Source organism: Dasypus novemcinctus, chromosome 3 (genome assembly GCF_030445035.2).
Source record: "Dasypus novemcinctus isolate mDasNov1 chromosome 3, mDasNov1.1.hap2, whole genome shotgun sequence".
NCBI classification, from domain to species: Eukaryota; Metazoa; Chordata; class Mammalia; order Cingulata; family Dasypodidae; genus Dasypus; species Dasypus novemcinctus.
The window spans coordinates 185,606,264-185,622,521 of NC_080675.1; the positions used below are offsets into that span (position 1 = coordinate 185,606,264).

General features: G+C 48.1%; 1 protein-coding gene and 1 non-coding gene across 8 annotated transcripts in view; one reads left to right on the forward strand and one right to left on the reverse strand.

Annotated features, from left to right (window-relative positions):
- Nucleotides 1-1,214: 1,214 nt before the first annotated feature.
- Nucleotides 1,215-16,258, forward strand: part of TARS3 (threonyl-tRNA synthetase 3) — an 85,761-nt gene continuing 70,717 nt past the window's right edge. For all 7 annotated transcript variants that reach the window (XR_009185286.2, XR_011648514.1, XR_011648513.1 and 4 more), the window contains exons 1-5: nucleotides 1,215-1,477; nucleotides 2,590-2,655; nucleotides 3,312-3,508; nucleotides 12,778-12,901; nucleotides 15,747-15,868. Coding sequence is in view for 4 of the 7 variants with exons in the window: in XM_012519424.4 (XP_012374878.2) it covers nucleotides 1,235-1,477; nucleotides 2,590-2,655; nucleotides 3,312-3,508; nucleotides 12,778-12,901; nucleotides 15,747-15,868 (752 nt within the window). In the remaining 3 variants the exon portion in view is untranslated. The remainder of the gene's footprint in view (nucleotides 1,478-2,589; nucleotides 2,656-3,311; nucleotides 3,509-12,777; nucleotides 12,902-15,746; nucleotides 15,869-16,258) is intronic.
- LOC111760396 (small nucleolar RNA SNORA36 family) lies at nucleotides 10,245-10,377 on the reverse strand. Its single transcript, XR_009185390.1, has one exon. It is a non-coding gene; the product is annotated as a small nucleolar RNA SNORA36 family (small nucleolar RNA).

Consider the following 16,258-nt stretch of genomic DNA (forward strand, 5'->3'; position numbering starts at 1 on the left):
TGAGCCTGCCCGTGGTCTGGGGTCACTGAGCCAGCCCGTGGTCTGGGCTCACCGGGCTTGAGCCTGGCGTTGTCAGGCTTGGCCTTGGGGTCTCGCCCTGCACTAGCTTCCAGGCCATACAACGGAGACAGACTCATGGCGCGCGCTGGGATAAACGAGCTGCTCTCTGGGAAGAGCCTGGAACCCCTTGCACATCCTAAACCTGAGAATGTCATAAAAATCGGACTGTTTCCCCCACGCGGAGCGTCTCCTCGCGGCTGAGGGACGCGTGGGTGTCCAGCCTGGGGCAGCGACCCAGCGAGCGCGAAGCGAAGAGGCCGGCTTCGACACCCGCAGGTGGAGCAGCCACGCGGGGCCGCGGCGGGGCCTTCCGAGACCACGCACCACGGGCCAGGGGCCTGCCCGGTCCCCCACGTCACCGAGGCCCGCCCCGCCAGCGCAGGCCCCGCCCCACTCCCCAAGCCCCGCCCCGACCCCGCCCCCTCGTTCCACCAGGCCTCCTCCGCGCAGCGCAGGCTTCCAGCCCCGCCCCTTCCCCGCCCCTCACGGCCGAGGCTGGCCTTAGCCCCGCCCCGCTCAGACCCCGCCCCCTCGTTCCACCAGGCCGCCTCCGCGCAGCGCAGGCTTCCAGCCCCGCCCCTTCCCCGCCCCTCACGGCCAAGGCTGGCCTTAGCCCCGCCCCGCTCAGATCCCGCCCCCTCGTTCCACCAGGCCTCCTCCGCGCAGCGCAGGCTTCCAGCCCCGCCCCTTCCCCGCCCCTCACGGCCGAGGCTGGCCTTAGCCCCGCCCCGCTCAGACCCCGCCCCCTCGTTCCACCAGGCCGCCTCCGCGCAGCGCAGGCTTCCAGCCCCGCCCCTTCCCCGCCCCTCACGGCCAAGGCTGGCCTTAGCCCCGCCCCGCTCAGATCCCGCCCCCTCGTTCCACCAGGCCTCCTCCGCGCAGCGCAGGCTTCCAGCCCCGCCCCTTCCCCGCCCCTCACGGCCGAGGCTGGCCTTAGCCCCGCCCCGCTCAGACCCCGCCCCCTCGTTCCACCAGGCCTCCTCCGCGCAGCGCAGGCTTCCAGCCCCGCCCCTTCCCCGCCCCTCACGGCCGAGGCTGGCCTTAGCCCCGCCCCGCTCAGGCTCCGCCCTCCCTCTGCCGAGGCCCGCCCCCGCAGGCCCGCCCCTCCCCGCCCCTCCCCGCGCTCCCCGCCCCTCCGCGCGCTCCCCGCTCCTGCCCCGCGGGAGGCGGCACCATGGCGGCCGGGGCCGTCGCGCAGGCCGTGGCCTCGCGCCTGGAGCGGCAGGAGGAGGACGTCCGCCGGCTGTGGGCGGAGGTCCAGCGTCTGCGGGACGAGCAGCTGGGCGCGCCCGAGCCGCCCGGGGCCGAGGGGCCGGGCCTTCCGCGGGGGCTGGCGCAGCTGCGGGCGGAGAACCGCGACCTGCGCCGCCGCCTGCACAGCCTGAGGCGGGGCCTCGCCGAGGAGCCGAGCCCGCAGGTTCCGCGGGGCTTCCTTAGCTGGGAGGACGGCGGGGGGCGCCCTGCAGGGCCCCGGAGGCGCACGGCAGGAAGGGGGGGGCGTCCTCGGTCCCCCGCAGGAGGGGTGCGGGGCCGGCCTGGCCTCGGTCTCTGTCCACGGCAGGAGGGGGTGCGGCCTGTCCACTGTCAACCGCAGGACGGCCGGCTCCACCCGTCCCACTGTCCAGTACCCATGAGGTGTGCCCATCCCACCCACCCTGTCCCACCCACAGGCCGGTGGGTGTGCCCGCCCCGCCACCCGCAGCCATGCAGGGTGTGCCCCCCGCGCCCTGCCCGCCTGCGCCCCCGCTGCGGCCTGGTGCACCCCCGAGTGTCCTAGACGCTGGGACGCCGGATTCCTGTCAGCCGGCAGGTGGCCTGATTGTGCAGTTTCTCAGCTGTTTCCATTTAAATTGCCTGCTACCAATTTTGTGCAGTAGCAGAAATAGCATTTTCATTTGTTGGTGACTGCTTTAAACCCCTGGTCTAAATTGCATTGTCTCCTCTTGGGCAGGGAGGCCAGCAGCTACTGATTTAAGCCCCCATCCCCTCAGGGCTGCTCTGAGCAATTCAGGGGAGGTGGCTTGGTTTTTTTTTTGTTTACTGGTTTTGGTAGTCTACCTTGAGAGGGAATCTGCATATTTAAAACAGTAATCTTTAATACTGTATTGTAATATTCCAGGTCATTAAAGGACAAATTATTCTCCTGTGACAGCTTTGTAAGTCCAGAAGACTTTATCAGAAAAGTTTCAGGTTAGGTTTTTCCCAGTTCTTTTTAAAGGTAACTGGCGCGTTAGCAACACCTTCGTTGAAGACTGCTTTTAAAGTCTCTGGTGGCAGGTGCACAGCCATTTCCCAGTGCACGACTTGTTTATGCTTTAGGGGAAACTGTAAAGGGCAAAGTGTATGACAGGTACTTGGCGAGAATGCGAAGTGCCCAGACAGCTTGCCCTGTGAGGAGCGCGTATGATGGTCAGGAGGGCCCTGAGACTGTGGAGGGGAGCTGCTGCATCCCCTCCCACCTCCAGTTTCAGATGTGGTGTTCGCCTTGTCACTGGCAAGAATTGTTTGTAATTTACCTTTCTCTCTCAGCTTCCTTCTAATGTAGGCCAAGAAACAGATGTTCAGAAAAAGAAGGAAAGTGAGCCTGACAGTGAGGTGAGTCACTGCTACAAGCATCAGGTAAAACACTCCCTTTATTTTTATTAAGATGTTAATTACATTTAATAAAAATGTAACTAACAATTACATTACTATGTGGGCCACAGCAGTGTGTTTAAAACTTTACAAAGCTTCGATTTGAGATGTCTTGGAGATGAGCTAGCCACACAGCTGTATTTGAAGTTCCTTAGTCTATCTGAGACATCCAAGACCTTCTTTTTTTTAAAGAAATTAGCTAATTTGCTGTTTTATCTAAGTCATTGAAACAACCAGATACTATTTCCTGAGCGTCAGCATCACAACAGGAACCAAGAGATCAGTCTGGTTGAGAACTTTGGTAAATGCAGGAGAAACCAGAGAACGAAGGACAGCTCTACACGTACACAAACAAGCATGTACTGTGACTGCACACATGCTGTCCCCGTTGGGGAAAGGCCGTGCCAGTGGGGTGTAGTTGGGACGTGTGGCTCTGAGCCGGCCCGCAGAGCTAAGGAGGAAGCAGAAGAGCGGCGCAGTCCTGTGGAGGTCAGACGCGAGCGATGGAGATGGCCTGGCCTGTGCTGGGACAGCGGGTCAGGCGGGCGGGTGTGGGATGAGCAGCTGGAAGAACGCGGGTGTGAATGGGAACATTACTGTGGCCTAATCACTTTCAGGTGGAAAAGCAACCAGATTTCATAAAGGAAAGACTGAAGCTTTTTGAAATACTGAAGCGAGACCATCAGCGTTTACTTGACGTTTATGAGAAAAGGCCCACTGCAAGCAGTGTGATCACAGTAAGATTGGCCGATGGGAAAACAGTTGAAGGGGAAGTTTGGAAAACAACACCATATCAAGTGGCTGCTGAAATTAGGTAAACTATAGTTTGAAGATAGTATTAAGTAATTGTACCAGCCTGGTAGAAATGATTTCTTAGGGACTGCTAAAATACTTTGTTCCTATTTGATTGAATAAATTAAATGTAATTAATTTTTTTCTTCTGGCTTTGAAATAGGCCATTTGAATAGTAATTAATATCAGATCACCATCTTTTCCTCTGTAAAGGGTCCAAATTTTTAAGTTCTAATAAAAATAGTAGAGTAAAAAACCTTGACAGGCAATTTACACTGGCTTTATTCATCAGTTGAGTAATTTCCATGAATTGTTCCAAGTCTTTTCTTGGGCGCGGGGGTTGGAGAACTTCACGCCTAACCCTAACCCTAACCCTAACCCTAACCCTAACCCTAACCCTAACCCTAACCCTAACCCTAAGATGAACATGTGAGAGTTATTATTGACCCTGGAATAAATAATTTGACCTTCCTGGAATTCAGTTACTTTAATGAAATTATGTTGTTTTGATTAGTGTTAATTCTTTTTTAAACAAATCAGTTTTATTGGTACATATTAATAAAGCATACAGTTCATCCAAAATGCACAATCATTGGTATTTGGTGTAATCACATAGTTGTACAATCATCACTTCAGTCATTATTAAAGCAGTTGCATTATTTCAATAATAATAAAAATAGACAAAAAACAAATAAATTCTTCACCTCTCAATCCCTCTGTTTCCCCTCTTGTACATAACTGCTATTCCTGGCTATTATTGCACAATTATTTATTAATAAGTTTTATTGAAATATATTCACATACCATGTGAACTATCCGAAGTTATATATTAAGCTTTTAGTATAATCACAATGCTGTGCATTCATCATTATGAAAGAATATTGTCAAAATCTTATTACTACTTATAGTCCTTATCTTACATGTGGTGTATTTTTCCCTAACCCACCCTATTATTTTTTAAATATATTTTTATGACAGAAGTTGTAAACTTATAAAACAGTCATGCACATGTGCAGAATTCCCAAACAACACCCCTCTATCAACACACCACACTGTGGTGGGACATTTGTTATAGATAAGATAATATCATCTGATTGTTACCATGTCCATAGTGTACATTTGGCATACATTCTCCATACTGCCTCAGTATTAACACAATACATCTTTGGCATAGATGCATGAATATTACATTATTACTGCTAATCACAGTCCATAGGTCACTCCAGTTGTATTTTCCCCATGCTTCTCCACATTCCAAACACCCTGCAGTAGTGATGTACATTTGCTCTAGCTCACAAAGGACACTCTTGCATCTATACCATCAATCACAATTCTCCTCCACCTCTTGGTTTACTGTGCTTTTCAGTTCCTAGATTATTCTTCAGCATTCTGTCAGTTGGCATTTGATCTCTAGACTACCATTTTCAGCCACATCCCCATTTATAAACTAGCTGTTACTCACTATTTATTACCATCCACTCTATACATTTCCACACTTTTACAGTAAAGCTCATTAAAATTTCTGCATACATTAAACATCATTAGTCCATCTCAGTCCTCCTCTTATTTCCTTTAAGAATCTACCACCTATCACCAGTCTTGAAGATATTTTCCTACAATTTCTTCTAGAAGTTTTATGGTTCTTGCTTTTATTTTTAGGTTTTTGATCCATTTTGAATTAATTTTTGGATAAGGTGTGAGATAAGGGTCCTCCTTCCTTCTTTTGGCTATGGATATTCAGTTCTTTCAGCATCATTTGTTGAATGGACTGTTTTGCCCAAGCTGTGTGAGTTTGACAGGCTAGTCAAAAATCACTTGATCACACATGAGATGGTCTGTTTCTGAGCCATCAGTTTGGTTCCATTGGTCTATGTATGTGTCTTTATGCCAGTCCCATGCTGTTTTTACCACTATAGCTAGGTAATATGATTTAAAATCTAGAGATGAGGGTTCACTTTTCCTTTTTATGATGATTCTGGCTATTCAGGATGCCTTACCCTTCCAAATAAATTTGATAATCGTATTTTCAATTAAAAAAATGCTGGTGGAATTTTTATCAGGATTGCATTGAATCTGTATGTGGTATGAATAGAATTGACATCTTATTTAGTCTTCCAATCCATGAGCATGGAATGTTCTTCTAGTTATTTAGGACTTTCTTGATTTCTTTTAACATTTAGTTGCAGTTTTCTGAATGCAAATGCTTTACAGCATTAGTTAAGTTTATTCCTGATTATTTAACTTTTATCTGTCTTATTTTCACTATTCTTTTGACACTTTTAGTTACTTTTATTGATATGATCTTCATTTCTAGACTCTCTTCCAGGTCTCTCCTGTCTTTTCTTTTCAGGCTCTAGCTCACCCTTTAGTATTTCCTGAACATCTGGTCTATTGCTTAGGAATTCTCTCAGTTTCTGTTTATCTGTGAATATTCTAATCTTGCCCTCATTTTTGAAAGACAGTCTTGCTGGTTTTAAGATTTTTGGATGGAAGTTTTTCTCTTGTAGTATCTTAAATATATCACATCACTGTCTTCTTTGCCTCCATGGTTTCTGGTAAGAGATAAGCACTTAATCTTATTGGGTATCCCTTACATGTTATGCATTGCTTTTTCTCTTGCTGTTCTCAGAATCTCTCTTTGTCTTTGGCATTTGACTTTCTGATGAGTATGTGTCTTGAAGTTGGTCTATTTGGATTTTTTCGGATGGGAGTACATTGTGCTTCTTGGAAATAAGTATCTATGTCCTTCAGTAGGATTGGGAAATTTTCTTCAAATATTCCTTCTGCCCCTTTTCCCTACTCTTCTTCTGGGATACCCATGACATGCATGTTTGCATGCCTTTTGCTATCATTTAGTTCCCTGAGACCTTGTTCAATTTTTTCCGTTCTTCATCTGTTCTTTCATATGTTTGATTTCAGAGGCCATTTCTTCAAGCTCACCAATCCTTTCTTTTGCCTCCAAATCTGCTATTATATGATTCCAATGTTTTTTAAAATTTCATTTATTGCACCTTTCATTCCCATAAGATCTGCTATTTTTCTATGTATGCTTTCAAATTCTTCTTTGTGCTCATCCAGTGTCATCTTAATATCCTTAATCTCTTTAGCCATCTCATTGAATTTATTAAGGACATTTGTTTGAACATCTATGATTAGTTGTCTGAACTCCTTTATGTCATCTGGAGACTTATCTTGTTCCTTTAACTGGGTTGTTTCTTCCTGTTTTTTGGTGTGGATTATAATTTTTGGTTGGTGTCTTGAGATCTGGCTTACAAGAGTACTTCTTCTGGATGCAGTTTTCCTCTTTAGTTTAGAGCTTCCTTCCCTTTCTCCTTTGCTGGTTGTGCAGTAGGAACCAAGGTTGTATTTGGTGCTATAAGCTGTGGAGCCTCAAGCTGCCCTCATTGCCCAGGGACAGATGAAGCTTCTCCCAACTTTTCCTTTGACAGGGGTAGGGACAGTGTCACAACTGTGTGGAATAATTCAAGTCATGCAGGCCTAGACTGTAGTTGCCCAGAGAGACTGATGAGGCTTCACCTTTCTTTCTCCCCTGCCTGGGTGGGGATAGAGCTGCAGGTTGTGCAGCAGTCTGTGCAGCGTGGGTCCAAGATGACCACAGTTGCCCCTGTAGACTTCCAATTTTCAGTCTGTGCCAGCCAAAGGTACCTGCAGTTACCTGGATAGGCTGGTGCAGAGCCCACCAGCCTTCTCCCTGCCAGAGGCGGATCTGATGCCTAGGCTAGAGCTGCAGGCTGATCTGGGTGAAAGAAACCAGTTCCTACCATCACTGTGATTTTTGGTGTCCTCACCTTCCCCTCAGGCTGGGGGTGGAGTCAAAATGGCAGCCTCTGGCCTCTTTCCAACTTGGACAGATTCACACCCCAGCTGTTCCCAGGGTTATCCCTTAGCCAGCCAAACCTACCAATCAGTAGCCGAAATCAGCAGCCAACCACCTCCTCCTCCCCTGTTTTAGGAAATGGAACTTCCATTTCCAGCCACAAAATAGCTCCTGGGGTGGCTTGTGCCACAAGAGTAGGACAATCACCAGCCTCCATGGCTTCGCTGATAATTTCCCAGTGAGTCTGGCTCAGGTCCTTTCAGCTTCCTCCTTGCTGGGGGTGGGGCTGGGCCTAGGCTAGAGCTGCAGTCTGACCTGGATGGAACGAAGCTGGTCTCCACCAGCACTGGAATTCTCAGTCCGCCCTGCTTCCCCTTGTGCCAGGAGCGGAGTTAAGATGGTGGCTCCCGGCCTCTTTCTAACTTGGACAGGCTGAAACATTAGCTGTTCTCAGGATTATACTTTAACCCGCTGATTAGTAGCTGAAGTTGGTGCCCAACTGTATCTTTCTCCCCCATTTTTGGGAAGTGGAGCCTCCAGTTCCAGCCATGGAACAGCTCCCAAGGCAGCTTGTGCCTCCAGTGGAGGATGGCATTGGCCTCTGGGGCATGGAGTACTCTACTTATAAGTCTTCTCTGCAGATGGGCAGTCTCCTTCCCTTCTTTCAAGGATGTGGCAGGATGCTCTTCTGGCCACCTGGAGCCCCAAACAGGTGCTTCAGCTAGCTCCAGAGAGCTCTGGGTGTTTACTAACTGCCCTGTAGCAGGCACTGACTCTCAGAGCTCCTTACTCTGCCACCATCTTGCTGGTTGTCTAATTTCATCTTTATAAGTTGATTTATATTCACGTTTTATATAAATGGAATCATTAAATATGTTGAAATAATATATTTAGCTCATAATATCAAACTCATACAGTGTTTATCCTTTTGTGTCTGGCTTGCTTCACTCAACATAATGTCTTCTGGGTTCATCCATGTTGTCGTATGCTTTACGATTTCATTTCTTCTTACAGCTGTGTTATATTCCATCATGTGAATACACCACAGTTTTGTTTACCCAGTTATTGGTTGATGGACATCTGGGTTTTTTCCAACTCTTGGTAATCGTGAATAACACTGCTATGAACACAGATGTGCAGATGTCTGTTCATGTCACTGCTCTCAGTTCTTCTGGGTATATACCCAGTAATAGTATTGCAGGGTCAAATGGCCAGTCTATATTCAACTTTCTTAGAAACTGCCAAACAGTCCTCCATAGTGGCTGTACCATTCTGCGTTCCCACCAACAGTGAATAAGTGTTCCTATCTCTCCACATCTTCTCTAGCTCTTGTAGTTCTCTGTCTTTTTTAATAGTGGTGTGAAAAGATATTATAGTTTTGATTAGCATTTCCTTAATCATTAGTGATGTTGAGCATTTTTTCATGTGTTTCTTTGCTGTTGGTATTTCTTCTTTGGACAAATGTCTATTCAAGTCTTTGCCCATTTTTAAATCAGGTTGTTTGTCTTTTTATTGTTGAGTTGTAACGTCTCTTTATGTGTCATGTCATGTAAGGGTTATATTAAACCTTTATCAGATACATGATTTCCAAATATTTTCTGAGTTGGGAGAAATCACCTCATTGAGATGATTATATGATTTTTTCCCCTTCAATTTAATATGGTGTATTAAATTGATTTTCTTGTATTGAATCAACCTTGTATACCAGGAATAAATCACACTTGGTTGTGATGTAGAAGTCTTTTGATAAGCTGTTGAATTTGATTTGCATGTATTTTGTTGGGAATTTTTGCATCTATGTCATTAAAGAGATTGGTCTATAGTTTTCTTTCCTTGTCTTTATCTAGCTTTGGTATTAAGGTGATGTTGACTTTGTAAGATGTTTTGGGTAATTTTCCCTCCTCTTCAGTTTTTTGGTGGAGTTTAAACAGGATTGGTATTATTTCTTCTCGAAATGCTTGGTAGAGTTCACTTGTGAAGCCATCTGGTCTTCAACTTTTTTGATGATGGATTCAATCTCTTTAAATGTGATTGGCTTGTTAAGTTCTTGTATTTCTTGTAGTTTTAGTATAGGTTGTGCATTTCTAGGAATTTGTCCATTTCATCTAGGTTGTCTAGTTAGTTGGCATACAGTTTCTCATAATATCCTCTTATGATTCTTCTCATTTCTGTGGGGTCAGTTGTTAACTCCCCCCTATCATTTCTAGTTATATTTATTTGTATCATCTCTTTTTTCTTTGTGGTTTAGCTAAGGATTTGTCAATTTTACTGATCTTCTCAAAGAACCATCTTTTGGTTTTGTTGATTTTCTCAAATTAAAAAAAAATTTCATTTATTTCTGCTCCAATCTTTATTATTTTTTTCCTTCTTGCTTTGGGATTGGTTTTCTGTTCTTTTTCTAGTTTCTCCAATTGTTCAGTTAGATCTTTGATATTAGCTCTTTCTTCTTTTTTTTTTGCTGTTTCTTTTCACAAATCTATTTTATTGATGTATATTAATAAAGCATACAATTCATCCAAAATGTACAATCAGTGGTATTTGGTATAATGAAAGAATTGTTCATTCATGAGTGCTGTTTCTTAATGGATAAAAGAAAGCTAGAATCCCCAAAATGATTTGTTTCTTGCCACACTTAAAAATTATTACTAAAGTTAGCTTTGTTATTTATAATTAAGCAGCTCAAGTGGTTGAGTGCCTGCCTGGGTTCGGTTCCAGGTGTCTCTTGAAAAAAAAACAAAAGCAAAAGAAAAGGCCAAACAACAAGTAAAACAACCAGCCAACTCAGGGAAGCCAGTGTGGCTTAGTGGTTGAGTGCCGGCTTCCCATATGAGGTCCAGGATTCAATCCCCCACCCACAGAACCTTAAAAAAATACATACACACACAAGAGGGTGCAGGAAGATAAACACTTTTTTCCCCCATTTTGTAGGTTGGGACATCAGTCAATAGAACAGTACATTTCTATCCAACCTCTTATCCAAGCCAGTTTCAATTTTCCAAAGTTTAATTAACAGAACAGGGAAGCTACCCTGAACTGAACTCAACACTTTGGAATCTTCTTTTTTAATATAGGTATTTAAGGCTATAAATTTCTCTCTCAAGACTGCCTTCACTGTATCCCATAAGTTTTAATGATTGTGTACTCATTTTCATCATTTATCTCAATGTATTTCCTGATTTCACTTGCAATTTCTTCTTTGACCCACTGCTTATTTAAGAGTGTAATGTTTAGTCTACACATATTTGCGAATTTACCTCTTTCTTGTCTATTATTGGTTTCCAGTTTCATTCCAGTATGATCTGAGAACATGCTTTGTATACTTTCAGTCTTTTCATATTTATTGAATCTGCCTTGTGACCTCACATGTGGTCTCTCCTGGAGAAAGACCCATGGGCACTTGAGCAGAGTGTATAACCCACTGAGTTTGGGTGAAACGTTCTGTATATGTCTGTTAGGACTAACTCATTTATCATGTTGTTCAAGTTCTGTTTCCTTGTTGATCTTCTTTCTAGTTGTTCTATCTGATGATATGAGTGGTGTGTAGAAGTCTCCATTGTAGAGATGTTTATTTCTCCCTTCAGTTTGGTCAGAGTTTGCCTCATGTATTTGAGGCACCCTGGTTAAGTGCATAGATATTTATGACTGTTATATCTTCCTGGTGGATTTTCCCTATCATTAGTATATAACAGCCTTCTGTATCTCTTATAACTTTTTTTGCATTTGAAGTCTGTTTGGTGCAATATTAGCATTGCTACTCCAGCTCTTTTCAGTTACTGCTTGCATGCAATATCTTTTTCGAACTTTTCAGTTTCATCTGGTTTGTATCTCTGGGTCTACAGTGAGTCTCTTGTAAGCAGCATATGGGTGGCTCTTTTTTTTTTCTAATTCATTCTTTCATCCTATATCTTTTGATTGGGGAGTTTAATCCATTCATATTTAATGATATTACTGTAACTGCATTGTTTACTTTCAGCATTTTTTTTTTCAGTTTTCATATATCTTATCTCATTTTTATTTGCCTTTTTACTCTTTTGGTTATCCTTTCTGTTGTTCTTACCTGTATACTCTCCTTCAAGCCTCTCTTCCTCTTTTTTTTGTCTCAGGCTGTAAGGTTCCCTTTGCTGTTCCCTGCAAAGGCAGATTCTTTTTAATGAACTCTCTTAGTTTCTGCTTATTTGTGACTCTTTTAAACTCACCATCATATTTTCCCGCAGGCTGTTTCTGCCTGTCCTCCAGCTATTTTTCTGGGAGAGGAGAGAGTCTTGTGTCTTCCTAATCTGCCATCTTCCTGGAAGTCTCCTCGAAATCTTTAAAACCTCCATACCCTTTGACCTAGCACTTCATTTCTTTATTATTGTCAGAAGACACATGGCACATGTGCATAGATGCCTCCCCAGTGTCCAGCAAGACAGCAAAGCTGACCCTCGCATGCAGGATGCAGGCTTTGTACATAAATGGGTTATTTCTAGACAGTGGGAGCATGCTATTTCACTGATTGCATGGCAGTGAAAGTCGCTGTAAGGTGATACTGGCAGCTGCTTTGAAAGAGTTGTGGGTGAGAGCATGGAGAAGAAAGATGTGCCAGGATGTTAGGCACATCCTAACATGGCATGGTAAAGAAAGATGTACCAGAACATAGAGTGGGAGCATGTAGCGAAGTGGATGCGGCTCAAGTGATTGGGCCTCCACCTCCCATATGGAAGGACCCAGGTTCGATCCCTGGGACCTCCTGGTAAAAAAGAAGGAAAGTGTGCCTGCGCAGTGTGCCAGTGCTCACGTGGTAAGCCGAGTGCCTGCGCGAGTGCCCGTGTGGTGAGCCAAGTGCCCACGTGAGTGCCCGTGTGGTGAGCCAGTGCCCGCGCAAGTGAGTCATGCAGCAAGATGATGACTCAACAAGAGACGAAGGGAGAGTCAAGGTGAAGTGCAGCAGAGACCAGGAACTGAGGTGGCACAAGTGACAAGGAACCTCTCTCCACATCAGAGGTCCTCAGGATCGAGTCCCAGTGAATCCTAGAGGAGAAAGACAAGAAGAGAAGACAAAAAGAGAAATAGATACAGAAGATCACAAAGCACATGGACACAGACAGCAAAGGCAGCAGGGTGGACAGGATGGGGAAAAATATAAATCTTTTTTTAAAAAAAAGTGGGGGCATGTAGAGGAAAGACATGCCAGGACGTTAGGAGTGGGGCACCTAGAGGAATGGTTGTCTCTGGTAGTGGGATTTTTACACGAGTTTTATTTTATTCTCTGTGCTGTCTCTGTTTTCCAATTTTTCTACAGTGAACTTATATGTTACCTTTGTTCGTAAAATTTTATCAAAATAAAAATATCTGTTGGTAGCTTACAGATATGTTTCTATCCATGCGAGGAAACCCTGGAAATTAATCTTTTCTTTTAATGAATCCTGTTTTGGGCGACAAGGTTAACGCCCAGATGACTTTTCTCTTACTAGTAAAGAACTGGCTGAAAGCGCAGTGGTAGCCAAAGTAAATGGCGAACTGTGGGACTTGGACCGCCCGCTGGAAGGACATTCCACTCTCGAGCTGCTCACGTTTGATAAGGAGGAGGCTCAAGCTGTAAGTATTTAAAAACCAACCAAGCACATTTTGGTTTTTTGTATTTAAACTCCATTATGTAACAGGTCATATGTTGAAGTCAAGAATGAGTTTTGTGGTCTTCTGAGATTCAATATTTGCATGTTGATGTTTAATAAACATTTAATAAATATTTTCAGATGCATATGTACAATATATATTGGTTTTTAAAATAGCCTATATTTATTTTTCCTTAAAATGGTTGTTTCTGTAAGTTAGAATGCTTTAATTATTAAATCAATTGATATTTGAAGTTTTAGAGTCTTAAAAATGGATCTAGCTTCTAAATTAATTTGTGTAGAAGAATTGGAAAAAATAATAAAACCTCTAATACCCTTTAAGTACTTACTAATACTCTAAAAAATAAATACCATATTTTCATGTAAGTCTCTGATACACATTATCACCTTAACTTTACAGTTTCCCTTCAAAAGTTCCAGTATATCATTAAACCTAACCTATGTTTCGCTTAGGTTACATTGTGAATCTATTGCTGTTTCTTGAATTATTGATCCAAACTACAAGAGCCATATAATTGCTTTTCTGTTTAAAATATGGAAACTAGCACCATTAAACAACTAAACAAAACAACATTAATAAAGCTCCATTGAACAGAGATTCAGAAGGAACAGTTTAGCTGTGTGTCCTTTAGTTTTCCCCACTGGTGCTCGCAGCTGGCCCTGCTCCCTCTGATGCCCCGGCTGCTAGGGTCGAGGGTTGCTCAGTTGTGAGAGACCTGGTGGTGCCCTGCGGCTCTGTGGGAGGAGACAGCAGGCAGGAAACCTGCTGGAAGGCCAGAGAGGGAAGCCCGCGGAGAGTAAGCCAAGATAGAGCGGGGAGCCGCCGCCTGGAGCCTGCTCCCCCAGCCGCCCTCACCTCCCACCTGGCTCTCGCCCACGAGGCATCAGCCACTGCAGCGTGGTGAGGAGAGCCCAGCTGGGCGTCCACGGGGCCTCGCCAGACGCTGCAGCGTGGTGAGGAGAGCCCAGCTGGGCGTCCACGGGGCCTCGCCAGACGCTGCAGCGTGGCGAGGAGAGCCCAGCTGGGCGTCCACGGGGCCTCGCTGCAGCATGGTGAGGAGAGCCCAGCTGGGCGTCCACGGGGCCTCGCCAGACGCTGCAGCGTGGCGAGGAGAGCCCAGCTGGGCGTCCACGGGGCCTCGTCAGACGCTGCAGCGTGGTGAGGAGAGCCCTGCTGGGCGTCCACGGGGCCTCGTCAGACGCTGCAGCGTGGTGAGGAGAGCCCAGCTGGGCGTCCACGGGGCCTCGTCAGACGCTGCAGCGTGGTGAGGAGAGCCCAGCTGGGCGTCCACGGGGCCTCGTCAGACGCTGCAGCGTGGTGAGGAGAGCCCAGCTGGGCGTCCACGGGGCCTCGCCAGACGCTGCAGCGTGGCGAGGAGAGCCCAGCTGGGCGTCCACGGGGCCTCGCTGCAGCGTGGTGAGGAGAGCCCAGCTGGGCGTCCACGGGGCCTCGTCAGACGCTGCAGCGTGGTGAGGAGAGCCCAGCTGGGCGTCCACGGGGCCTCGTCAGACGCTGCAGCGTGGTGAGGAGAGCCCAGCTGGGCGTCCACGGGGCCTCGCCAGACGCTGCAGCGTGGCGAGGAGAGCCCAGCTGGGCGTCCACGGGGCCTCGCTGCAGCATGGTGAGGAGAGCCCAGCTGGGCGTCCACGGGGCCTCGCCAGACGCTGCAGCGTGGCGAGGAGAGCCCAGCTGGGCGTCCACGGGGCCTCGTCAGACGCTGCAGCGTGGTGAGGAGAGCCCTGCTGGGCGTCCACGGGGCCTCGTCAGACGCTGCAGCGTGGTGAGGAGAGCCCAGCTGGGCGTCCACGGGGCCTCGCTGCAGCATGGTGAGGAGAGCCCAGCTGGGCGTCCACGGGGCCTCGCCAGACGCTGCAGCGTGGCGAGGAGAGCCCAGCTGGGCGTCCACGGGGCCTCGTCAGACGCTGCAGCGTGGCGAGGAGAGCCCAGCTGGGCGTCCACGGGGCCTCGCTGCAGCATGGTGAGGAGAGCCCAGCTGGGCGTCCACGGGGCCTCGCCAGACGCTGCAGCGTGGCGAGGAGAGCCCAGCTGGGCGTCCACGGGGCCTCGTCAGACGCTGCAGCGTGGTGAGGAGAGCCCTGCTGGGCGTCCACGGGGCCTCGTCAGACGCTGCAGCGTGGTGAGGAGAGCCCAGCTGGGCGTCCACGGGGCCTCGTCAGACGCTGCAGCGTGGTGAGGAGAGCCCAGCTGGGCGTCCACGGGGCCTCGTCAGACGCTGCAGCGTGGTGAGGAGAGCCCAGCTGGGCGTCCACGGGGCCTCGTCAGACGCTGCAGCGTGGTGAGGAGAGCCCAGCTGGGCGTCCACGGGGCCTCGTCAGACGCTGCAGCGTGGTGTGGAGTGCCCTGCTGGGTGGCCCCGGGCGTCCACAGGGCCTGCTCATACGCTGCAGTCACACGCGGCTGGCATGTGCAGACTGCGGTGTAGATGCAGGCCCTTGGTGCTGTGACGTCCACACTGCTCGGGGAGGCTGCCCTGGAGAAAGGCGGGGCCGGCATCTGCCCTCCCTGGCTGCCCGTTCTGGGCCTGTATCGGGGCCCGGGGTGCTGCTCTGCTAGGGCTGTGGGCAGACAGCGGAGGGCACAGCCTGCTTCCCCCACGGTTAGCGTGTGCAGGAGGAGATGACTGGTCAGATGGCTCTGGACGCCAGGCGGGCTCAGGAAGCTCCGTCCTGAGCGGTCACTGGAGGTTCTCTTTCCACACCAGCCTGTCTCGGGTTCTGCGCTAAGGCGTGTCCCGGGCTTGCTCGTTGGCCTCACTGACAGCTCACGCGTGTGCTCTGGCCGGCAGGTGTACCGGCACTCGAGCGCGCTCGTCCTCGGGGAGGCCATGGAGCTTCACTGCGGAGGCCACCTGTGCCACGGCCCACCCACCCAGGACGGGTTTTGTTATGACATGTTCGTGGAGGACAGGTAACGCCGCCTGACAGTCACTTCTGAACAAACGAGTTCCAGTCCCGTTGTTTTACATACAGTTACACATGAGGTACTCCATCCCAAGATGATCGGCGGGTTACCCATCTTTCAGAAAAACTTATTAGAATGAGTTTAGATCCAAGGGTAACTTTTCAAACGGTATCTTTTTCCCCTCCGGAGGAAGTGATGTGCTGTTTATCTAATCTGTGACTAACACGGAACTACTTAGACCAAAGTGACCGGATGCTCCCTGGAGAGCTGCAAGTTCAGTTCTGCCTCCTGGTGACATGGCCAGACCCCTCCCAGCTGCACATCAGGGGGCACAGGGGCCTCCCGGCCGCAGGTTGTGGGGTGCAAGGGCCTCCTGGCCCACCTGCTTTTGCCCTG